At 42.2% G+C, this 18,353-nt stretch overlaps 1 protein-coding gene across 1 annotated transcript in view; it reads left to right on the top strand.

Annotated features, from left to right (window-relative positions):
* Window positions 1–18,353, top strand: part of MMRN1 (multimerin 1) — a gene marked incomplete at its 5' end in the record, with an annotated part of 48,973 nt that overhangs the window by 6,180 nt on the left and 24,440 nt on the right. Inside the window, 2 exons of the mRNA XM_082482234.1 lie at window positions 13,245–13,364; window positions 15,653–15,759. Coding sequence (XP_082338360.1) covers window positions 13,245–13,364; window positions 15,653–15,759 — 227 coding nt within the window. The remainder of the gene's footprint in view (window positions 1–13,244; window positions 13,365–15,652; window positions 15,760–18,353) is intronic.

Genomic DNA, 18,353 nt, shown 5'->3' with positions numbered 1-18,353 from the left:
TTAGGTACTACTGCACACTGTACAGCAGTACTGGTATGGGCCAAGAGCTGCACAAGGTCCATGCCCTTCATAGACTTTTTGTTTATATCAGTGCTATTACCACATGCATTGGGGAAATCTTTTCCACTGCTCATGTCTCATGCACAGAATGAATAAAAGGATCTGTTTCCTTCAGTGTGGTGGTCACTTTTCAAGCGGTTCCAGTAGCTGGGTGGGAAGGAGCAACTGTGGGAGATGGTTTACCCAGCTTGTACTACCTTCCAGAGAGAACCCATAGGATGTTTTGTCTTTCAGGGAAAGTAGAAATGGTAAACAATGTCCATAAATTCTGAACTGTAGAAGATAAAATAATAATTTCTGAAAACTAGATAAAAATTCAGGAAATAACAAAATCCAAAGTTCTGGTTTTCTGAGACAGCCTTTCAGCAATGATGGCTAGGCAGAGTCATGACAGACTGTTTTCAGTAGCACAGGAAACAGCACTGGGAACAAAAAAAATCACCTCTCCACCCAGGTTGTTTTTGAGACACTCACAAAGTACTCATAAATGACAAAAAAAAACCCCAGCATCTTTTTGTCTTAGCCTCCTCAGAGTCTCGTTATTTAGTTTTTCCGTGATCAGATTCAGATATGGCACCACTACACAGATGACCTCTGAAATTTTTTAATGTATATAATAAAGGTCTCTGTTCATCTCATTACACTAACTACTGCATTACTGCTCATGCTTCTTGTTGCTCTTGCTCTTTGTTTCATCTTCCATGGGAACAGGGAGGATTAGGAACAGGCTCTTTTCCGTCCCTACTACTGTCTCTTCACCCCGTTGCATAGATTAGGATTACTGTAACAAACTGGACACCATGTTAGGATTTACCTCCCAGCCACTGCAAATATCCAACTCTCTGCGACATTTCATTTAAGGTACACCAGAAACATCTGCCCAAGTCTGCACAGAAAACATGCATTCTTACAAATCTGAATATAATTAACATTTTAGAAAACTGACACTAATTCCTAGAATAGATGTGGTAAGGGAAAGGAGAGATAATGCAGCAAGGCATTATCTGTGTTGCCAGTTAAAGAATGCAAGTGTTTCAAAAGCCAATTTTTCTGCCGAATCTCAAAGCGTCTATTCTGTATTACACTCCTGGGAAGTAACACCATAGGTCATGAGGAAACACCTGGGAAGAAAAACCACCTTGATCACCTTGAATTTCATGGACTTTGGCTCAGATCCTTTTTGTTCAAGACCCTCCTAAGAAATCAATCAGTGACAGCGTGAAGGTATAGCTCTGCATGAGTAAGTGGCAAAGCAGGTACAAAGCAACTGGCAAGGCATTTAAACCATGTAATGAAGCTAACTAAGAAAAGACAACCTGCCCAAAACAACACTAGAAACAGATTAAAGAACAACATTCACCCCTGGAATTGGGATGGATCCTCTTTTTTAACATTTTCATTTTGTCACCTATAAAGGCTTTTTTTTTTGGTCATTATTTCTCACAGTGGAGAAGCCATCACTGACATACTGCAATATCCTTTTCTGCAGATTAGAAAAGCACTAAAAAAACGGTGAAAACCAGAACCACTGAAGGTCATCTGAGGAGCAGTGACAGTAAACTAGACCAGAACTAGCTTAATGAATTTTGTGCTCTGGGTCAATTAGATGATGGAAAATAAATTTATATTCCAGAGGGTAAAATACAGAATTAAGACCCTTTTAAAGAGTAGTTTGTCTGGGTTTTCAAATGTGTTTTACTGGATGATTCTCAAAGCAGATTAATGGATATCGTCTCAAAAGTCAAAATTCTATCTTTGGGAAAGTTTGATTATTTTGAAGGACTCTGATCATAGACAGGGAGATAAGGTCTAAAAGAGCTGATCTGGTTCAGAACATGACAACTTTTAAAATAGATCAGTGAAGTGCTAGGTAAGTGGAAATTGTGAATTAATTTTTGCAGCGCAAGGTAGGACACACAATTGGTTACAACAGTAAATAAAAACTTGGATGAGACCAAGAGGCTGTTCACAGTCCAAGGCTTCAGCACTGTACATACAAAAAAAGGAAATGAATTATGGGAGTAGAATTTGTGTTTTGTGATAGACAGGACAAAATGTCAGGACCCTGAGTCCTGAAAAAAAAACATTAAAAAATGGTATGACTCACCCCACCTGATACTTCAGTGTCAACAAGTCAGCTGTTTCTCAGGGATAAAAACATTTCCTATGACATATTTTACCATCACATACTATACTATATTGCATATCAAATGCACTTTTCAGAGGCTGTCCAGGTTTTCCATTCCAATCAACATGTAAAACAGATTTCCCAATTTGATTTGATCATGATCAGTCCCTAGTGAGTACTGAATTTTTATTTCATCTGAGATTCATACATTTCAGAGCAAAGGAAGCCAGGTAGCGAACCTAAAAAATTAACTGATTTTGGTTCAGGTTTATAATTGCTCTTTGAACTAGAACTTTCATTTTTGAAAGATGACTGATGTTCATTTAAAGATACAGAATTTACCGTATCACTAGTATCAAAAAGGTGAGAGGTCTCTGTAGTCACCTGGTGGAGTTCAAAGAAAGTTGCTGAAACCAGAACCTGGTCTCTCGTGCAATAGCAATAGCAAAAAAACCTTGTGAGGGTGCTTTCTATCCTTGTAGTCTGAGTGCTTATGTTATGTCAATCAACATTCTCTCTCCTCATCTGAACTTGGCAGGTTGTTTAAAGCAAAGTGAAAATATATCGTAGCAATGTACTTTTATACAACCTAAATTCAGAGCCTATATTCTGATCTTCGTGTAACAGTCTTTCAGACTAGGAAAAACATCCTAGCTCTAAAAAAAAATAATTTCTTCCACACCATGTCAGCGTATGTTTTTATGTATGAACACACTTAACCTACTGTTTTCAGAAGGACAATCATATCACCCAAAGGAGACAGATATATAAGCAAAGATCAAAGGTTCACAGAACCATAAGTTGGAAGGGACCTGGGGAAGTCTTTAGTGTGACCTCCCTGCTCACAGCAGGGCCAGGTGTGAGATCAGACCAGGTTGCTTGGGGCTTGATCCCATCAGGTACTGAGCTCCACGCTCTGGGCTGGTGATTGTACAACTTCTCTGGGCCCTCCTCCAGTGCCGGGGTGTCCTTGCGGGTAACAAGTTTCTCATACTCAGTCTGAACCTCTCTTGTTTCAATTTGGGCCTGTTTTCTCTTGCCCTCTTGCCATGTGCTGCTGGGAAGAGCCTAGATCCAGCTTCCAACCAGCTTCCCTGTAAAGGCCTGTGGGGGCTGCTGTTAGGTGTCCTCAAAGCCTTCCCTTACCCAGCTTGATCAAGCCCCGGTCTCTCAGCCTCTCCTCACAAGGCATCTACCGACTCCAGATGCCGGTAGCATCTTTCTACATCCCCTTTGCCAAGGTGTAAAGGACAATACAAAATGAAAAAAGGTGTAGAATCAAGATTAGTATTTCCCAAACTATTCTGTGCAATACAAATAAACTGCATGCAATGTGAATGAGGCACAACCACCAAGCCATGCACGGGCTTTAACAACGGCTCCAGCTCTGGGTTCTTTTGTATTGCTTCAGCAACACAATTATCTCATTTTCATGATTCAGTGATGTTCAGCTGCGCTGATTCGATAGCATTTCTATTAAAAGCCAGGTAATCCAATTTACTTATGGATATAAATAACTCATTTTCAGATATAATATGAAAAGAGCAGAACAAAATCTATACCCTTTTTGGCCCGCCTGCCACCGGTGTTCCTGTTGAGTGGCTTTAGGACCACTCACAAAGATCTGTGCTTAAAAGCAAGAGGAAGTGATCGTGTACAGATATACCTGACACTGTAGCTGGCAGTTTTTGTGAGGGTTTGCTTGGTTTTTTTCTTGGCAGCGTATCAAAGAACAGTTTACAATGGAAACGTGGTGTGGAAGGGGTCGTTGCAGTCTCATAAACTTCCGCTCACCTTCTCACCAGAAAGAAATTCTAATTTTCCAATGTTAGTGTAAATTGTACTTTGCTTTTGACCAACGTCCGGTACTACAGCCTCAAGAGGACTGGTTTCAAGGCCTGCTGAAGTTAAACAGAAACGTTGCCAGTGACTGTAAATGTATTCAGAACAATCCTGTCACAGACCGGGCAAGCAGTCACAGCACCCCTTCTTTGGAGTTAAACAAATTTATTTTCTTCTTTTGCTGCCCTCCTTCCTTGCAGGCCCTCTGCTCTCACTAATCAGCCCCTAGGAGCTCAGCGCGGGGGGGGGAGGGGGGGGGGAAAGGAGGGGGTCTCTCCCTGACCGTTGGTGCCGGTGAGCCGCGCAAAGCGATGAAGCTGCGCTCCGGGCTGTACCCGAATTTAACACGGCCACACTAACCCACACAGCCCGGTCCCCTCAGCAGGCGTGAACCGGCTGGCGGCGGCGGACAGACGGGCCCACACCGCCCCGCACGTCGCCAGCGCCGCGGAGCGACAGGCGCGCTAACGGTCACCGGCGGCTTCCCGCCTCTACGGGCAACGGCCGCCACCTGCCGGCCCTGCCCGGCAGCGCCTCACATCGCCTCACGCCGCCCCGCCTCGCCTCCCCTCACAGCGCCTCACACCCCTTCCCGCCTCACACCGCCCCTCACGCCCACCGCCCCTCGCTCCCCTCGCTCCCCTCGCCGTCGCCTCACGACGCCTGGGGCTGCCCTCACGGCAGAGCCGGGAGCAGGTTGAGCTCCGGGGCGGGGGTTGGCAGGGAGATGGCGGGGGGTCCCGCACGGTGATGGCAGCCCGTGGGAGGCGATGGGGTGAGACTCCCGCCGCCTCCTCGGGTCGGGGCGGGCAGCTCGGACGGAGCACGCAAGCTGCCACCGAAGAGGTGGTAAAGCAGAGCATAAACTTTGCTAATTGTGAATTAGATGAGGTTTTGGAGCGGGTCCAGAGGAGGGCCACGAGGATGATCAGAGGGCTGGAGCACTTCTCCTATAAGGATAGGCTGAGAGAGTTGGGGTTGTTCAGCCTGGAGAAGAGAAGGCTCCGGGGAGACCTTATTGCAGCCTTCCAGTACTTAAAGGGGACCTACAGGAAAGATGGAGATGGACTTTTTACAAGGGCATGTAGTGATGGGACGAGGGGTAATGGCTTCAAACTGGAAGAGGGGAGATTTAGATTAGGTATCAGGAAGAAATTTTTCAGTCTGAGGGTGGTGAGACACTGGAACAGGTTGCCCAAAGAGGAGGTAGATGCCCCATCCCTGGAAGTGTTCAAGGCCAGGTTGGATGGGGCTTTGAGCAACCTGGTCTAGTGGGAGGTGTCCCTGCCCATGGCAGGGGGGTTGGAACTTGATGATCTTTAAGGTCCCTTCCAACCTAAACCTTTCTATGATTCTATGATTATAAGAGTGCTGGCAACATGCCAGTGAAGCAATGATGAGTTTAAGGGCTCCTGGGTGTTGTCAGGCACATGGCCCCTGAATCAGGACCCAGGGATATAGGTAAGAGCATGTGCTTATACAGGTACTTCAAACCAAGTGGTGTATTTTTCGTCACATAAAGTTAAGTCCAGCTTCAGAAATCTGCACAGTAAATTAAAAAACTATATTTGCTGCTTGTGAAAGCTTAAACAAGAGTAAGTAAATAACTAGTGCTGAGACATTACCTACTATTCATCTGCTAGCTGTGCATCTCAGGGCAGGTTTCCGTAGGCTATGTGGTTTCATTGTGTAGATGAGGAAGTTGCTTTTTGCTGGGAATAGCATCCCCTTGGAGTTGCAAGATATTGCCTGGTAATTCACACCATATATACCTTCATATCATGAGGCTGATGTGATCGCTGAGGATGAGTCACCTGAATACGGGAACACTACAGTAATCTGTTTTACACTTTCAGCAATAAGCTTTTTTCGCAGCTGAGGGAACACCTGTATTATTTGTACATCCTCATGTAGACTGGGCATTGGGCATCTTGCCATGGACCCAGTGTGGGCAGTCCTTGCTTACAATTGCCCCCAAACTGCTTCTGTTTCACAGGCATCTCCAGGCTGCATCCTTTCTGTTTTCTTGCCAACTGTGGAAATGAAGAAGCACTTCATGGCAACGTTTTCTCTGTGGAAAAAGAAACAGGACTGGTATAAGCAGAAGAGAAGTAAACTTTTCCAAGAGGGTATTATGGCAAGATCTGACTAAGCTGTATGGGATGTGTAGGATCCCAAAAAATAAAGAGAGGCTTAAAGGAACCATCTGTGTCCCACTAATGCTCTGCTGGTTGTAGGTGCTTTGCTCCAGCCATGTGGTCAGGCTCCATGGCCCATTAGCTACTCAGGACTTTTAAATCACGATGGCCATAAAACCCAGAGAACTCAGGCCTGCCAAGGCTGCAGTGTAGACATGCTTATTGGTTGCAAAAAGAAACAAATGCTGCTCTTCACACTGTGCCCTAATTCTCAGATAGGGTCGAACTGCACTTGATGTAGAATTGGGGTAGCAATATTTGGATTGGAGCTGAAAATACTGCTCCAAATATCACAGGACTCACAAGTACTCTGCCAATCTTGCTACCAGTGAGTTTTCCTGGCCACTACATGCAAGAAGAGAGTGAAATCTGTCACATAGGCTTTATGCCAGTCGGGGACTTGCACCACTGTCTCCAGGCTGGATTTCTGTTTTACGTTGCAAGGATTTTGTTTTGTTTTTAAATACAGATTTCCTGATTGAAATCAGGCTCAATGCAAAAGAAAGACTAGGCTCCTGCAGCTCTCAACAAAATCTGCATGTTAGAAGCCTGTGTTGCTGATCTGGAATATATTATTCAATGGCGGGTAAAGAGGATTTTCAGGTTTAAAGTCCTGTTATGCAAATCAGTTGTTTTCTGTTTTGCCTTTGCATTAACACAGCCTGTCATAGTTCTTCCGCCACGCTTCATCTTCTATTTCCAAATCTACATTTTTTCAGACAATTTGATTTCAAAATTATATTTACATTCTTAACATCTCTTAATGAGCTTATTTCATTGGTAGCATAAACCTAATTATGAGTCACACCAGGGGCTCTTTTGCTGAGAATATTTCCTCCAATTTACCCTGATCAAAGATTGCTGGGCCATGTGAGAACCACAGCTTCAGACGTTGCACTCATGTAGCTTAAGAATGAGTTAAATATTTTAAATAAAAACAATCTGCTCAAGTTGAGTTAAATTTATGGTAGAGACCAGAGACTGAGTTCAGACTATCTGTAAAAAACGGGGGTAGTCATTAACTGATACATTTGGAAAGTATTGTACCATGTTTTCCTTTGGAGGGCATCTCCAAATGGGCGAGTTCCAATAGCTGTTACCTTGAATCTAGCTACCTTCCATAACAGTGATAATTAGTGTATTTACATTATGAATTTTAAAAAGTAGATTATTTTTTTTTAACTAAACTCTCTGTATTCCAGGGCTTTCATGCATTTTACAAGTGCTTTTTATGCCTGTTTTCGTTGTTTTATCTATTCATTGATCACATTTGCTCAGATGTAAAATGGAATCAGTTACCAAAAATTACACCCCACTGTGTGAACTGCAGAAAAGGTCGGCACAGATAACACTGCTGTATGTCTTCTGCTTAATCCCTTTCTGGTAAGCTGTCGTGTCTGCATGCAGGGGTAGAGCGCAGGCTAGGGAGCCGCGAACCGAAGGCCTAACCTCACCGCTGGCTCATTGTAGCCTAGACTGACTCCTGTATTTGGCTTCTTGATTTGCAGAGGTGGTAAGCTTAATACCCAGCTGCCCAAGGTGTTAGCTCTTCGTTCCTCACTTTTCAGACAGCTAATGCGCAACAGTAAAAGAGGTGTGGTACTGCATAACTGTTTGAGGTGATGTTATCACTTCAGATATCTTCTGATCAGGTTTTATATGCCATCAGTTAATTGCTGAGACTTATTCAGGAATTTAGATGTTTACATTCTCTATACCAAGTTTAAATCATAAGCAAATCATAAGCAAACATCAAGCTTAATCAGAACTCTTCCTGAAAATCCCAGTCAGTCTGGTCCAGTATCACTTTCTGCATCTGCTAAGAAATGTTTAGTGTCCCATTCATATGCTGAGAAAGATTATTTTTTTAATCTTTGTGCTGCACTTCAGAGAAAAATACATGTTTTTTGATCTTGGGTATGAATATACAGAACCCTCACTACAGCTGTGAGACGGAAAAGACCTCACGCCTGTAATGAGAAAAGAGCTCAGTAGCAGGGTCCTGAACAATCTTACTTGAAACCTCCACCCACAGTCATGGGTCGGGGTTCCTTTTAAGCCCAGGCTTGAGCCTGTTCTCATAAAGGTGCTTGTTTCTAGCAGTACTCTTGGACCCTGCTTATTACCTAGCCTCTGCCTGATACTTGCCAGGCTGCTAATTGCCCTGTTCCTGTCACCCTACTACTGCTTGCCTGTCTCTGGTGCTGTGGTACTGGCATGCTGCTGGGGAGGTCAGCACACAGCTTGCGTAGTCATTCCCCTCCCCTCCCCTCCCGGCTCACCTCCTGCTAGGGAGAAGCCCTGCTCTTGCTGCTCCCTGATGCTCAGCAAGGAAGGCCCATGGAAGAGCTGTCTTCCTGGTCATGACTGTAAGGGAGCTAAGTGCCCTGCCATGTCCTGCTCCTACTGAACGCTTGGCAAGATGGGGTGCCTGAGTTCCCTTGCTGCTGCAGAGATGTGCTGGAAGGGATGGAGCTACAAGCTCTCTCTGGCTAACTGCTGGCAATGTTTAACCAGAGATAGCGTTGTTATTTAGTTACTACTGCTAGTCTCTATGTTCTCAGCACCGTCCTGTAAAGAACCCATATGCCCCAGCGAGAGGGGTGGCGTAAGTAACGTCATGATCCCTCCGTAAAACTGAAAAGACTTAGGTCTCCTTTTGATTCTGCCGATTTTATGTGTCTCGAACTTGCTTATAGTTGCTCCTGGCTTCCACAGAGGTAGTGAGAAGAGTACCTAATCTTTAAGCTTATGTTTGAGAGCTGCATTTAATTTTTGGCAAATATTTATTCATGGAGTCTCTAATTTATACACACAGACAAAAGGCTATAGCTGGAGGAGACAGAACATAAAGGAAGCATCAAACAAAAGCACAGCCTTTTCATACCCAATTAAAAAGAAATATTATCCTAATGAAAACTCTCGAGGAAGTGGAGAGTGAGCGAGCGAAATCAGATCAAAGAGACTCAATAAAACCCCATTTTATATGAAACACATTATTCATCAATTAAATAATATGTGTTGTGTGAGGGAGGACCACAATATGATACTGGCGGCAGAAATACTGAGGGGTTCAATCTGTTGGCCTTAGCGTCTTACTTCCTAGGTTATCCTGCTGTTTTGCCAGGAATAATTTTCCCAGTAAAGCACTACTGAATTTGATGCGATTGCATTGGTAGGATCTTGTAAGACAAAAGTAATCATTTAAGGATAGGCTCTGATACTGTTTTGTATTTTGTACTGCTTTTCTTGTTTGAAGCAGTGTAAATCTGTACTAATGCCAGTTAAGTAAATGGAACTAATCTGGTCTTAATTGTATTTTGATTTCCACTGTAAGGAGGCCATAGCAAGATACTGATTTCAGGGCCAGCTGGGTAACGTAAATATATATTTCCTTACTGGATTATGAAACACTAACAGAATTACTGCAACTGGAAGCAAAGGTAAGCAGCAAAACATGACCCAGGAAGACGGACTTTTAAGTTCTTATGTGCAAATATTGGTATGGAAGTACTTGCAAGTTCACCAACCCTACAACTGAAACGATGTCTTGTCACTAACTTGCCAAGACAAAAATGGAATATTTTCAGCATGGACAAAGGAATAATGTATGGTCCTAAGGAAGGCTGTACTAACTTAGGGAAAAAGGAAAAAATCCCTACTAGACCAAACAGACATTTTTTCCATCAGCAGAAATGAAATAATACTTTCTTAAGGATGGCTGGCAATCTGCAGCTGGGGGACTTGCCGATATAAAGATTACACCTGCAATTTTATGTTTTAAAAAAACCCACCAAACTAACACCACCACCCCTAATAGCATGTTCTTTCATGAAATTATTTAAATGCTTTTTAGAATCCTATTTGGCTTCCAAAACTCCAAATCTGGCACTGCCTGTGTTTTCAGAAACACCCACCACCACCCCTGCTTTGTTTTTTTCTTTAAGTTTAAACCTGTTTTGTTTTGATGCTTCTTTGTTATATCAAGACCAACTGAATAGTGAACCTCATGACTTCCCATCCCTCCTGTTCTTCATCTTCTGTTTCTATCTTTCTTTTCACCTCTCTTTAGGCTGTAGGAACAAAACTGAATTCTGTATTCAAACTGTGGGTTAACTGTAGAGTCATATACGGCAATTAGGAGTTGATGTACTGAAACAGTGGTGATTTCTGTTTGTTCTCTAATCCTTACCTAAAAAATTCATGTATTTGATTCACTAGTTTAGTAAATGCAAAATACTAAATCAGCACATTCAAAGAGCTAATCACAATGACTCCAAGATAATTTTCCTGATGATAGTTAATTTGGGTAGTCAAACTGTCTGTATAAGGCTGTCTTTATTCGTGTCTGACTCAGCATTACAAGACCCTTTTCCGACAATTAGTTGGAAATTCACTATCATTAGATTTCTGAAATTCTTCAAGATCAGCTTTAGGTTTACTACACAAAATGATTTGTTTAGCTTTGTATAACCCTGTCATCTCCCTATTCACCTGCTTTCCCCCTCACTAATGAATATAACGTGTTAGATTCAAGTGGGATTCTGCTGATAAACTGTTTCTTGAGAAAGCTAACTAGTCTTTCACCTCTCTGATTTAATGCCTTATTAATCTATAACAGGATCTATTCCCTCACTACATGACAGATTTTTTTGATTGCTTTCCCCCTCCCCCCCTTCCCTTTAATAGCTTTTGGTGAGTGACCTTGCCAAAAGCCTCTGAAAGTCAGCCCTTTATCTACCTGCTTCTGATTCAGAGAATGCCAATAGATTTCTGAGGCATGATTTCCCTGTACAAATCTGTCCTGAGCCATTAAACAGTTTATAATTTCTACTTAATTCTGTCCTCTACTGTAGCTTCTACCAAGTTGCCTGGTTTCAAAATCCAATTTAACACTTTGTGGTTTCTTGCAGTCTTCTTAGAATCCTTTTTTAAAAAAATAAACCTGGCCTTGCACCCACCAGCTCCTATGTGCCACAGTGATCAAGAGTTTGATCATTTTGTATGCGACTTCCTTCTCTACGTGTGTAGCCGGTGGCACAGGCAAGTGTGGAGCTACGGTGTATTGCTGTGCGTGGCTTTGACCTCAAAGTGCACTGCAAAACACAGTCTACATGTGCTCACAATAATGCTGGGGAAAGGGAGGAAGAGTAGAAATGTCTATCCATAAAGGCAAAGTTATGGGTGGTTAAAAACCTTATTAAACAATCCTTTGAATTCTAGATAAACAGTTTCTATAATCTGAAATGTAGGTGTATTTTAAGACCTGTCATTACTGCAGTCTGGAAGAGCTTCTTTGTACTTGGTGCTCCACAAACATTTACAAAGAAAAACTTAGATTTGCAATATAAATATACGTAGAGATGGAGAAATGATTGTCTGTTTTCTTTGTTGTTAATGGGTAGCTGAAGCACAAAGACTAGGTAATTGCTCAAGACTGCACTGTCAGTCTGAGAGAAATCAAACTTAATTTTCATAACTTAGTCCTTTGTGTTTAACTTTCCGCTTTAAGTATCATATATAATCATATTCCGATATACATCCATAGATCATCAGTGTTATTCCAATCTACAAAAAGGGCATGAGGGAAGACCCAGGGAACTACAGACCTGTTAATCTAACCGTAGTTCCTGGAAAAATGATGGAGAAGATTATACTGAGTACTGTTGAAAAGCATTTAAAGAATTATGCAATCATCAGGCGAAGTCAACATGGGTTCACAAAAAGAAAGTCCTGTTTAATTTGATATCCTTCTATGATAAGGTCACTCACCTAGTGGATGAAGGGAAGGTGGTGGATGTAGTTTTTCTGGATTTTAGTAAGGCTTTTGATACTGTCCCTCACAACATCCTTCTGGACAAGTTGTCCAGCTGTGGGATGAGCAGGTTCACGGTGCGCTGGGTGAAGAACTGGCTGAAGGGCAGAGCTGAAAGGGTTGTAGTGAATGGGGCTACATCTTGTTGGTGACCAGTCACCAGCAGTGTTCCTCAGGGTTAAATTTTAGGGCTACTGCTGTTCAATATATTTATTGATGATCTGAATGCAGGAGTTGAATGCACCATTAGCAAGTTTGCTGATGATACCAAACTGTCAGGTGCTGTTGACTCTCTTGAACAAGAAGCCTTGCAGAGGGGTCTAGATAGATTGGAGAATTGGGCTATGTTTAACGGGATGAAATTTAACAAGCCAAAATGCCAGGCTCTGCACCCAGGATGGAATAACGTTGGGCACAAGTGTAAACGGGGAGAGGAGGGACTGGAGAGCAGCCCTGCAGAAAGGGGTCTGGGGTTGCTGGTTAACAGCAGGCTCAATATGAGTCAGCAGTGTGCCCAGGCAGCCAAGAGGGCAAACCGCATCCTGGGGTGCATCAAACACATCATCACTAGCTGGTCAAAAGAGGTGATTATCCCACTGTATTCAGCGTTGGTGTGGCCTCACCTTGAACATTGTGTGCAGTTCTGGGACCCACAATTTAAGAAGGGTGTTAAGGTCCTTGAATGCATCCAGAGGAAGGCAGCAAAGCTGGTGAAAAGTCTGGAAGGGATGTCCTATGAGGATTATGTAAGGACTTCAGGCTTGTCTAGTTTGGAGAAAAGGAGGCTGAGGCGTGACCTCTTTGCTCTCTACAGCTTCCCAAGGAGGGGAATTGGAGCAGGAGGTGCTGATCTCTTTTGCCTGGGATCTGGTGACAGGACATGTGGGAATAGCTCAAAGCTGCTCCAGGGGAGGTTTAGACTGGACATTAGGAAGCATTTCTTTACCGAGAGGGTGGTCAGACACTGGAACAGGCTTCTTAGATAGCTGGTCGATGTCCCAAGCCTGTGGGTGTTTAAGAGGCATTTGGAGAATGCCCTTAATAACAGGCTTTAACTTTTGGTCAGCCCTGAATTGGTCAGGCAGTTGGGCTGGGTGATCGTAGTAGGTCCCTTCCAACTGAAACAGCATATTCTATTCTACTCATATTGTGGAAAACATTATTTGTACTTTTAATTATATTTACCTTCTGTCTCTTACAGGAACTGGTGTGCTTATGTCCATACCAGACTCTTACCTACAGTGGTGGTGGACAACCTAGAAACCTTCTCATCAGGCAGAGCAAAGCCTTGCACTTGGTATATTGGATCCTGTGCTCAGAGGTTTGTAGAACTTGGGATAAAGAGTACTTACAAGTGCTTGCTGCATAATTAGTACAACTATGACTTTAGAAATGAAAATGAATACAGGAGGGAACAGATTAGCATGTTTTCAGGTCTCATCTTCACATGTCCCTAGATCAAGTATAAAAGCTCTCGAATGGGAAGTGTCCTAGAGCTTGACAATGCAGGCTTGGCATGCTTTCACTCTGGCACTCTTTGATCAGTTCAAAGTCTTGAAGTAAGTCCACTGCCTGCTCCCCTCTTCCAGATTACTGCAAGGAAAGTTGCACATGTACAAAGCTTTAAAGCACACGTGGGAAAGAATATCCTTTCTGTGCACTTTTCCAAGCTTGTGCTTTGTTGGAGCAAAAGGCTTCTTCTGAGAGGCATAAATATTTTTGCGGTTATCTCTCTGCCGGGTGCTTATTTCTGGCACAACTTTGGTCAGGTAGCAAACCTAGGAAAGTAGTTGGCCTGGATACAATTTGTAACTAATGACTCTGCTAAACATTCAGATTGTCGTTTGTGCTTTGTGTGCCTCACTGTGTTCTCCAGACATTAGATTTCAACAGTAAATGAAATTGGGTTTTAATGCACGGGCCTGGAAAACGGCAAACTGAAATGGCACCAACAAAACAGAAGTTGTTACATATTTTCCCCTTGAAAAGTTTCAAAAGCCTCTTACAAGTCAGTTTCACTGTTCTGAGAATTGTCCTCTAGGTGGTATGGCAGAACACACTTAAAGCTTTGAGGTGAAACTGGGAACAGAGTATCCTTAGGATTTGGTGACTCTGAAATACATTCAGTTGTATTGCAGACCTTTGGAACGGACCCTGTGGTTGAAATGTTGCCAGTTTTATTTCTAATTCCATCTAGAAGATTCACAATAACTGATTTCATTTTTGTAGGAAAATTAGGTCCTGTGCTACTCCTGTAAATAAGTGTTTACTATATACAGTTCTGGGGCTTGCCTACACGGAGATTTATTTTTGAAATAGCTATTCCTTATTAACTCCTTTCATGGACACTTCATTTTTATGAGTGCTTTCAGGAATGGATTATGCTAATGCAGAATAAGGTAGTTTTGTCATAAAATAAGATCATCCGCAAAAGAACTGAGAACTCTCTTGATTTCGGTTCACCTTAATCTTTATTGAGTTCTTGCTGCTGAAAAGGCCATTTCTCAGAGGCAAAGCTGGTTGGGGACACATGCAAAGCTCCTGCCAGCTGCTATGCATTTTAATATAGATAATATTACAACCCCTGTGAAGGGGTGACAAGATTAACTACAGTGTAAAACAAGGTGGCATTTTTTAATTCTTTGGGACGATATTTTTTTTGGTCTGACAGTCTTCAAATTTGTCCTGCTCCCTGAAATGATTTAGACAGGGATTGTGTGTCCAAAACAGTTCTGCAACCATTTTATCATTGTATTTTCTGAGATTTGAGGTGTTCTTCATGGTCGTGTTTAGCAATTAGCAGAACTGTGTCATATTCTTTTTATTCAAACTTTATTTTTAATATATTAAAAGAGACAAGTAGACTCGCTGTAGTTAATTTCTTCTGTATGCCCTACTGCATCGTGTTCATACTAAACTGATTTCTCTGTGAAGTTAAGAAAGCTAAAAGAAGTGATGGGGTAGCCAGGACATGCAGAATGTGTTGTAACACAGAAACAAAATTGCTGCTGCTTCTGCAGTTACATACTGTAACAGGAATAACTGAGGCATCACAATTACATAGCCTCCTTACGCTGACTTCCAGAGTAGAAATTTTCACGCTTTGTCAGATTAAAGTTTGTATAATCTTGTCTAAAATAATCAGAATGGAAGGCTTCCAGTGTGCACTAAATATGAACTGATGTGACATAAATTCATTGTGAATGCTTTTTTTTCACTGATTTAAAAAAAAAAAAAACAAAACAAAACAGTATTTCACAATTGTATTTTTGGCTCACTCTGTCCAGTGGAGTAGATATTAACTGTAATATGTTCCATAAAAGTTAGCAGCATTTGATTCCTGAATAAGATATTCAGGGAAAAAGTCCAACAGCACTAAACAGACATCAGTCAGGCTCCTTTAAAATCCATGCAGATGATTTGAAGGTTGAAATATTAAAACTGTGACTGCTCTTGAAACACAAAACCCTAGTTAGGCTTCACTTTCAGTTTCAAGCAGTTAATGAATGCATACATTTGACATGTAAGATAACATAATTCAGTTATACAGGTATCCTACAATTCCCATTTGGTCACATGAAATAGGTTTAAAATGCTTTTGTTTTGCAGGTCCCAGACAACAACACACCAAGCCTACAGAATCAAACATAAAATAGTAACATCGCTGGAGTGGAAGTGCTGTCCTGGGTACGCTGGGCAAAACTGCCAACCCAAAGGTGCGTAGGGTTGTAAAGATTTGAAACTATTCACTTCAACAATAGAAAACAATGCAATCCAATTTGCAAGCAAATGGCTCTGCTGAAAATCAATACAGTCTTTCCTGTTAATTTAAAACTAGGAAAAATGCACAGTAAACTAAAATGCTTAGGGCAACTAAGATGATTAAGGGACTGGAGCATCTCCCTTATGAGGAAAGGCTGAGAGAGCTGGGACTCTTTAGCCTGGAGAAGAGAAGGCTGAGGGGAGACCTTATTATGGTATACAAGTATCTAAAGGGTGGGTTGAAGGAGGATGGAGCTAGGCTCTTCTCAATGGTTCCAAGTGACAGGACGAGGGGCAATGGGCACAAGTTAGTACATAGGAAGTTCCGTTCAAATACACGGAAAAACTTCTTTACGGTGAGGGTGACAGAGCACTGGGACAGGCTGCCCAGGGAGGTTGTGGAGTCCCCTTCTCTGGAGATTTTCAAGACCCGCCTGGATGCAGTCCTGAGTAGTGTGCTCTGGGCAATCCTGCTTTAGCAGGGGAGTTGGACTAGATGATCTCTAGAGGTCCCTTCCAACTCTGAAAACTCCGTGATTCCATGATTCCGTGTTGACTCTTCCCTGCACATGAATTTCCAAAGTAGCTAAGCAGAATGTCCTTTCCTCTCTTCAACTCTAAATAAAACTCATAAAAACTTCGACCTTATTCCATTTTGCTAAAATATGGAGTTTGCATTCTGTGTGTCTCTACTTTTGACCTTGTAGTTATTGAGTATTGCAGTGCTGGGGATATTAAATCCAGATCCTCTGTTGAATACTTGCTGTAAAATTAATTTACAGCACAGTGACTCTTTTGGCTTCCAGTTTCAGGCTCTATGTATATATTTTAGACATGATAAAATAATGTACCAACTTTGTTTCCCTCTGAATTTAGAAGGACTTTTGTTGTTCATTTCAACAGTGACTGAATTTTACTAGGTATTACACATGATCCCTGTATAATTGTGCCCTTTTTTGACAGGATAGAGTGTTTTACCTCTGCCCTGGTGATCAAACATATGACAACGTACTGTAGTTTAACATCTGTATAATAGCTATTTCTTTGCTGCTGGCCTTAAACAAGCAGCTCTTGAAAAATAAGATATGGCATCAGCATACATATTTTAAATGAATGAATATTACAAGAAAGGCCATTAGATGTGGTAGGGAATTCAATCAGCAGTGGTAAAGTAGAGGCTGTGATTAAAAATTAATGTAGGGGAATGAAGAGAAATCACTGTTATTCACATCCAGGAGGGAAATTTCAATGCTGAAGAGCCAGAACCTGAGCAAGCACAGAATTCTCTTCTGTGCAGCTGAGCGTGGAGTCAGATATTAATGCAGGAGACAGTCGGTCAGCAAGGCTGCCCAGTGAGCACGGATCAGATGATTTAAAGGTTTGCTTTGAAAAAATGCAAACATTAGCAAAAATAAATTTAAAACTGCTTATTGAAGGGGGAGGCTAGAGTTGATAAAATTTAAATGGCAGGCATCAAAACAAGAGGGAAGCATTAACCAGGAAAACAAGCTGTATAACTCAATTTGTAGTGGCATCTGTGTAAAAATAAGAATAAAGGAAAATGTTGTCAAGTGTTACAGGACCCAGTTTGAAATTACATCTCCTGGGTTCTATTTTCAAACCTCTTCTGGCTTGCTGAATTACTTGGGGAAGCCACTTATAATCTGCATACCCAAGTTTACCCATCTAGAAAATTGAGATGACACTTATCTCACAGGGGCACTGGGATATTTAATTAATTAATGCTTGTAGAAGTGCTTAAAGAGATTGGGATGAAAGGTGTTATGTCAGAAAGGCTCTTCTTCCCCGCTTCTGGAATCCTGCCTCCCATGAGGAACAGACCACCAGCACAAGCCCTGCCTGTATTATTCAATTCCCATGAAGGGATGTCAGCTAATGAACTTGAACAGTTGGGATCCCAATAGCCTCGTCTTCAGGCACTCTGTTTCTACAGCAGCGGGGGGAGAGACAATGTAAGCTCTGACTGGGGCTCTCCAGAGTCGCTGAGCCCTCTGCTTGGCCTCTCTGCACTTGATCTGCTCAACAACAGAACTGTTATTGAAGGGTTTCTCTGCCAAGGGAGTCGGGGTATTCTGACAATATGTTTTGGATCCTGGGAAGGCACTGTTAGAGCGGTGTGGGTTGCTTGTAGCAAATGCTAATGCAAAACACCTTCTGGTTTAGCTTCTCTCTCAAACCAAGTGAAATCATACATGATTATTTCAGTCTGATAGCCTAGGCAGGAGGAAACACTTGTCACCATCTCATAATTATTACTAGACATCTGTAAACCATCTTTGGTAGCCTCATTGTAATGGCTTGGTTACAGATGCTTCTCAAGGTAATGTAGTAGTGAGAGAGACAGAAGAGCCTCTGGGAAGAGATGTGTTCAGATCACTGTTTCTACCTTTACCTCCTATGTGGCAACACATGGCCAATTTGGATAAGACATAGATCCTACTCCATCACGGACAATGCAATTTCACAAGAAACTTAAGAAGGAAAAAATGTACAGGTAATTTCTTACATGTCTCATGAAACAGTGCGA

Source organism: Vanellus vanellus (genome assembly GCF_965231255.1).
Source record: "Vanellus vanellus genome assembly, chromosome: 4".
Taxonomy (NCBI): Eukaryota; Metazoa; Chordata; class Aves; order Charadriiformes; family Charadriidae; genus Vanellus; species Vanellus vanellus.
The sequence above is the reverse complement of the archived record's forward strand: the minus strand, read 5'-3'. Positions and strand labels throughout refer to the sequence as shown.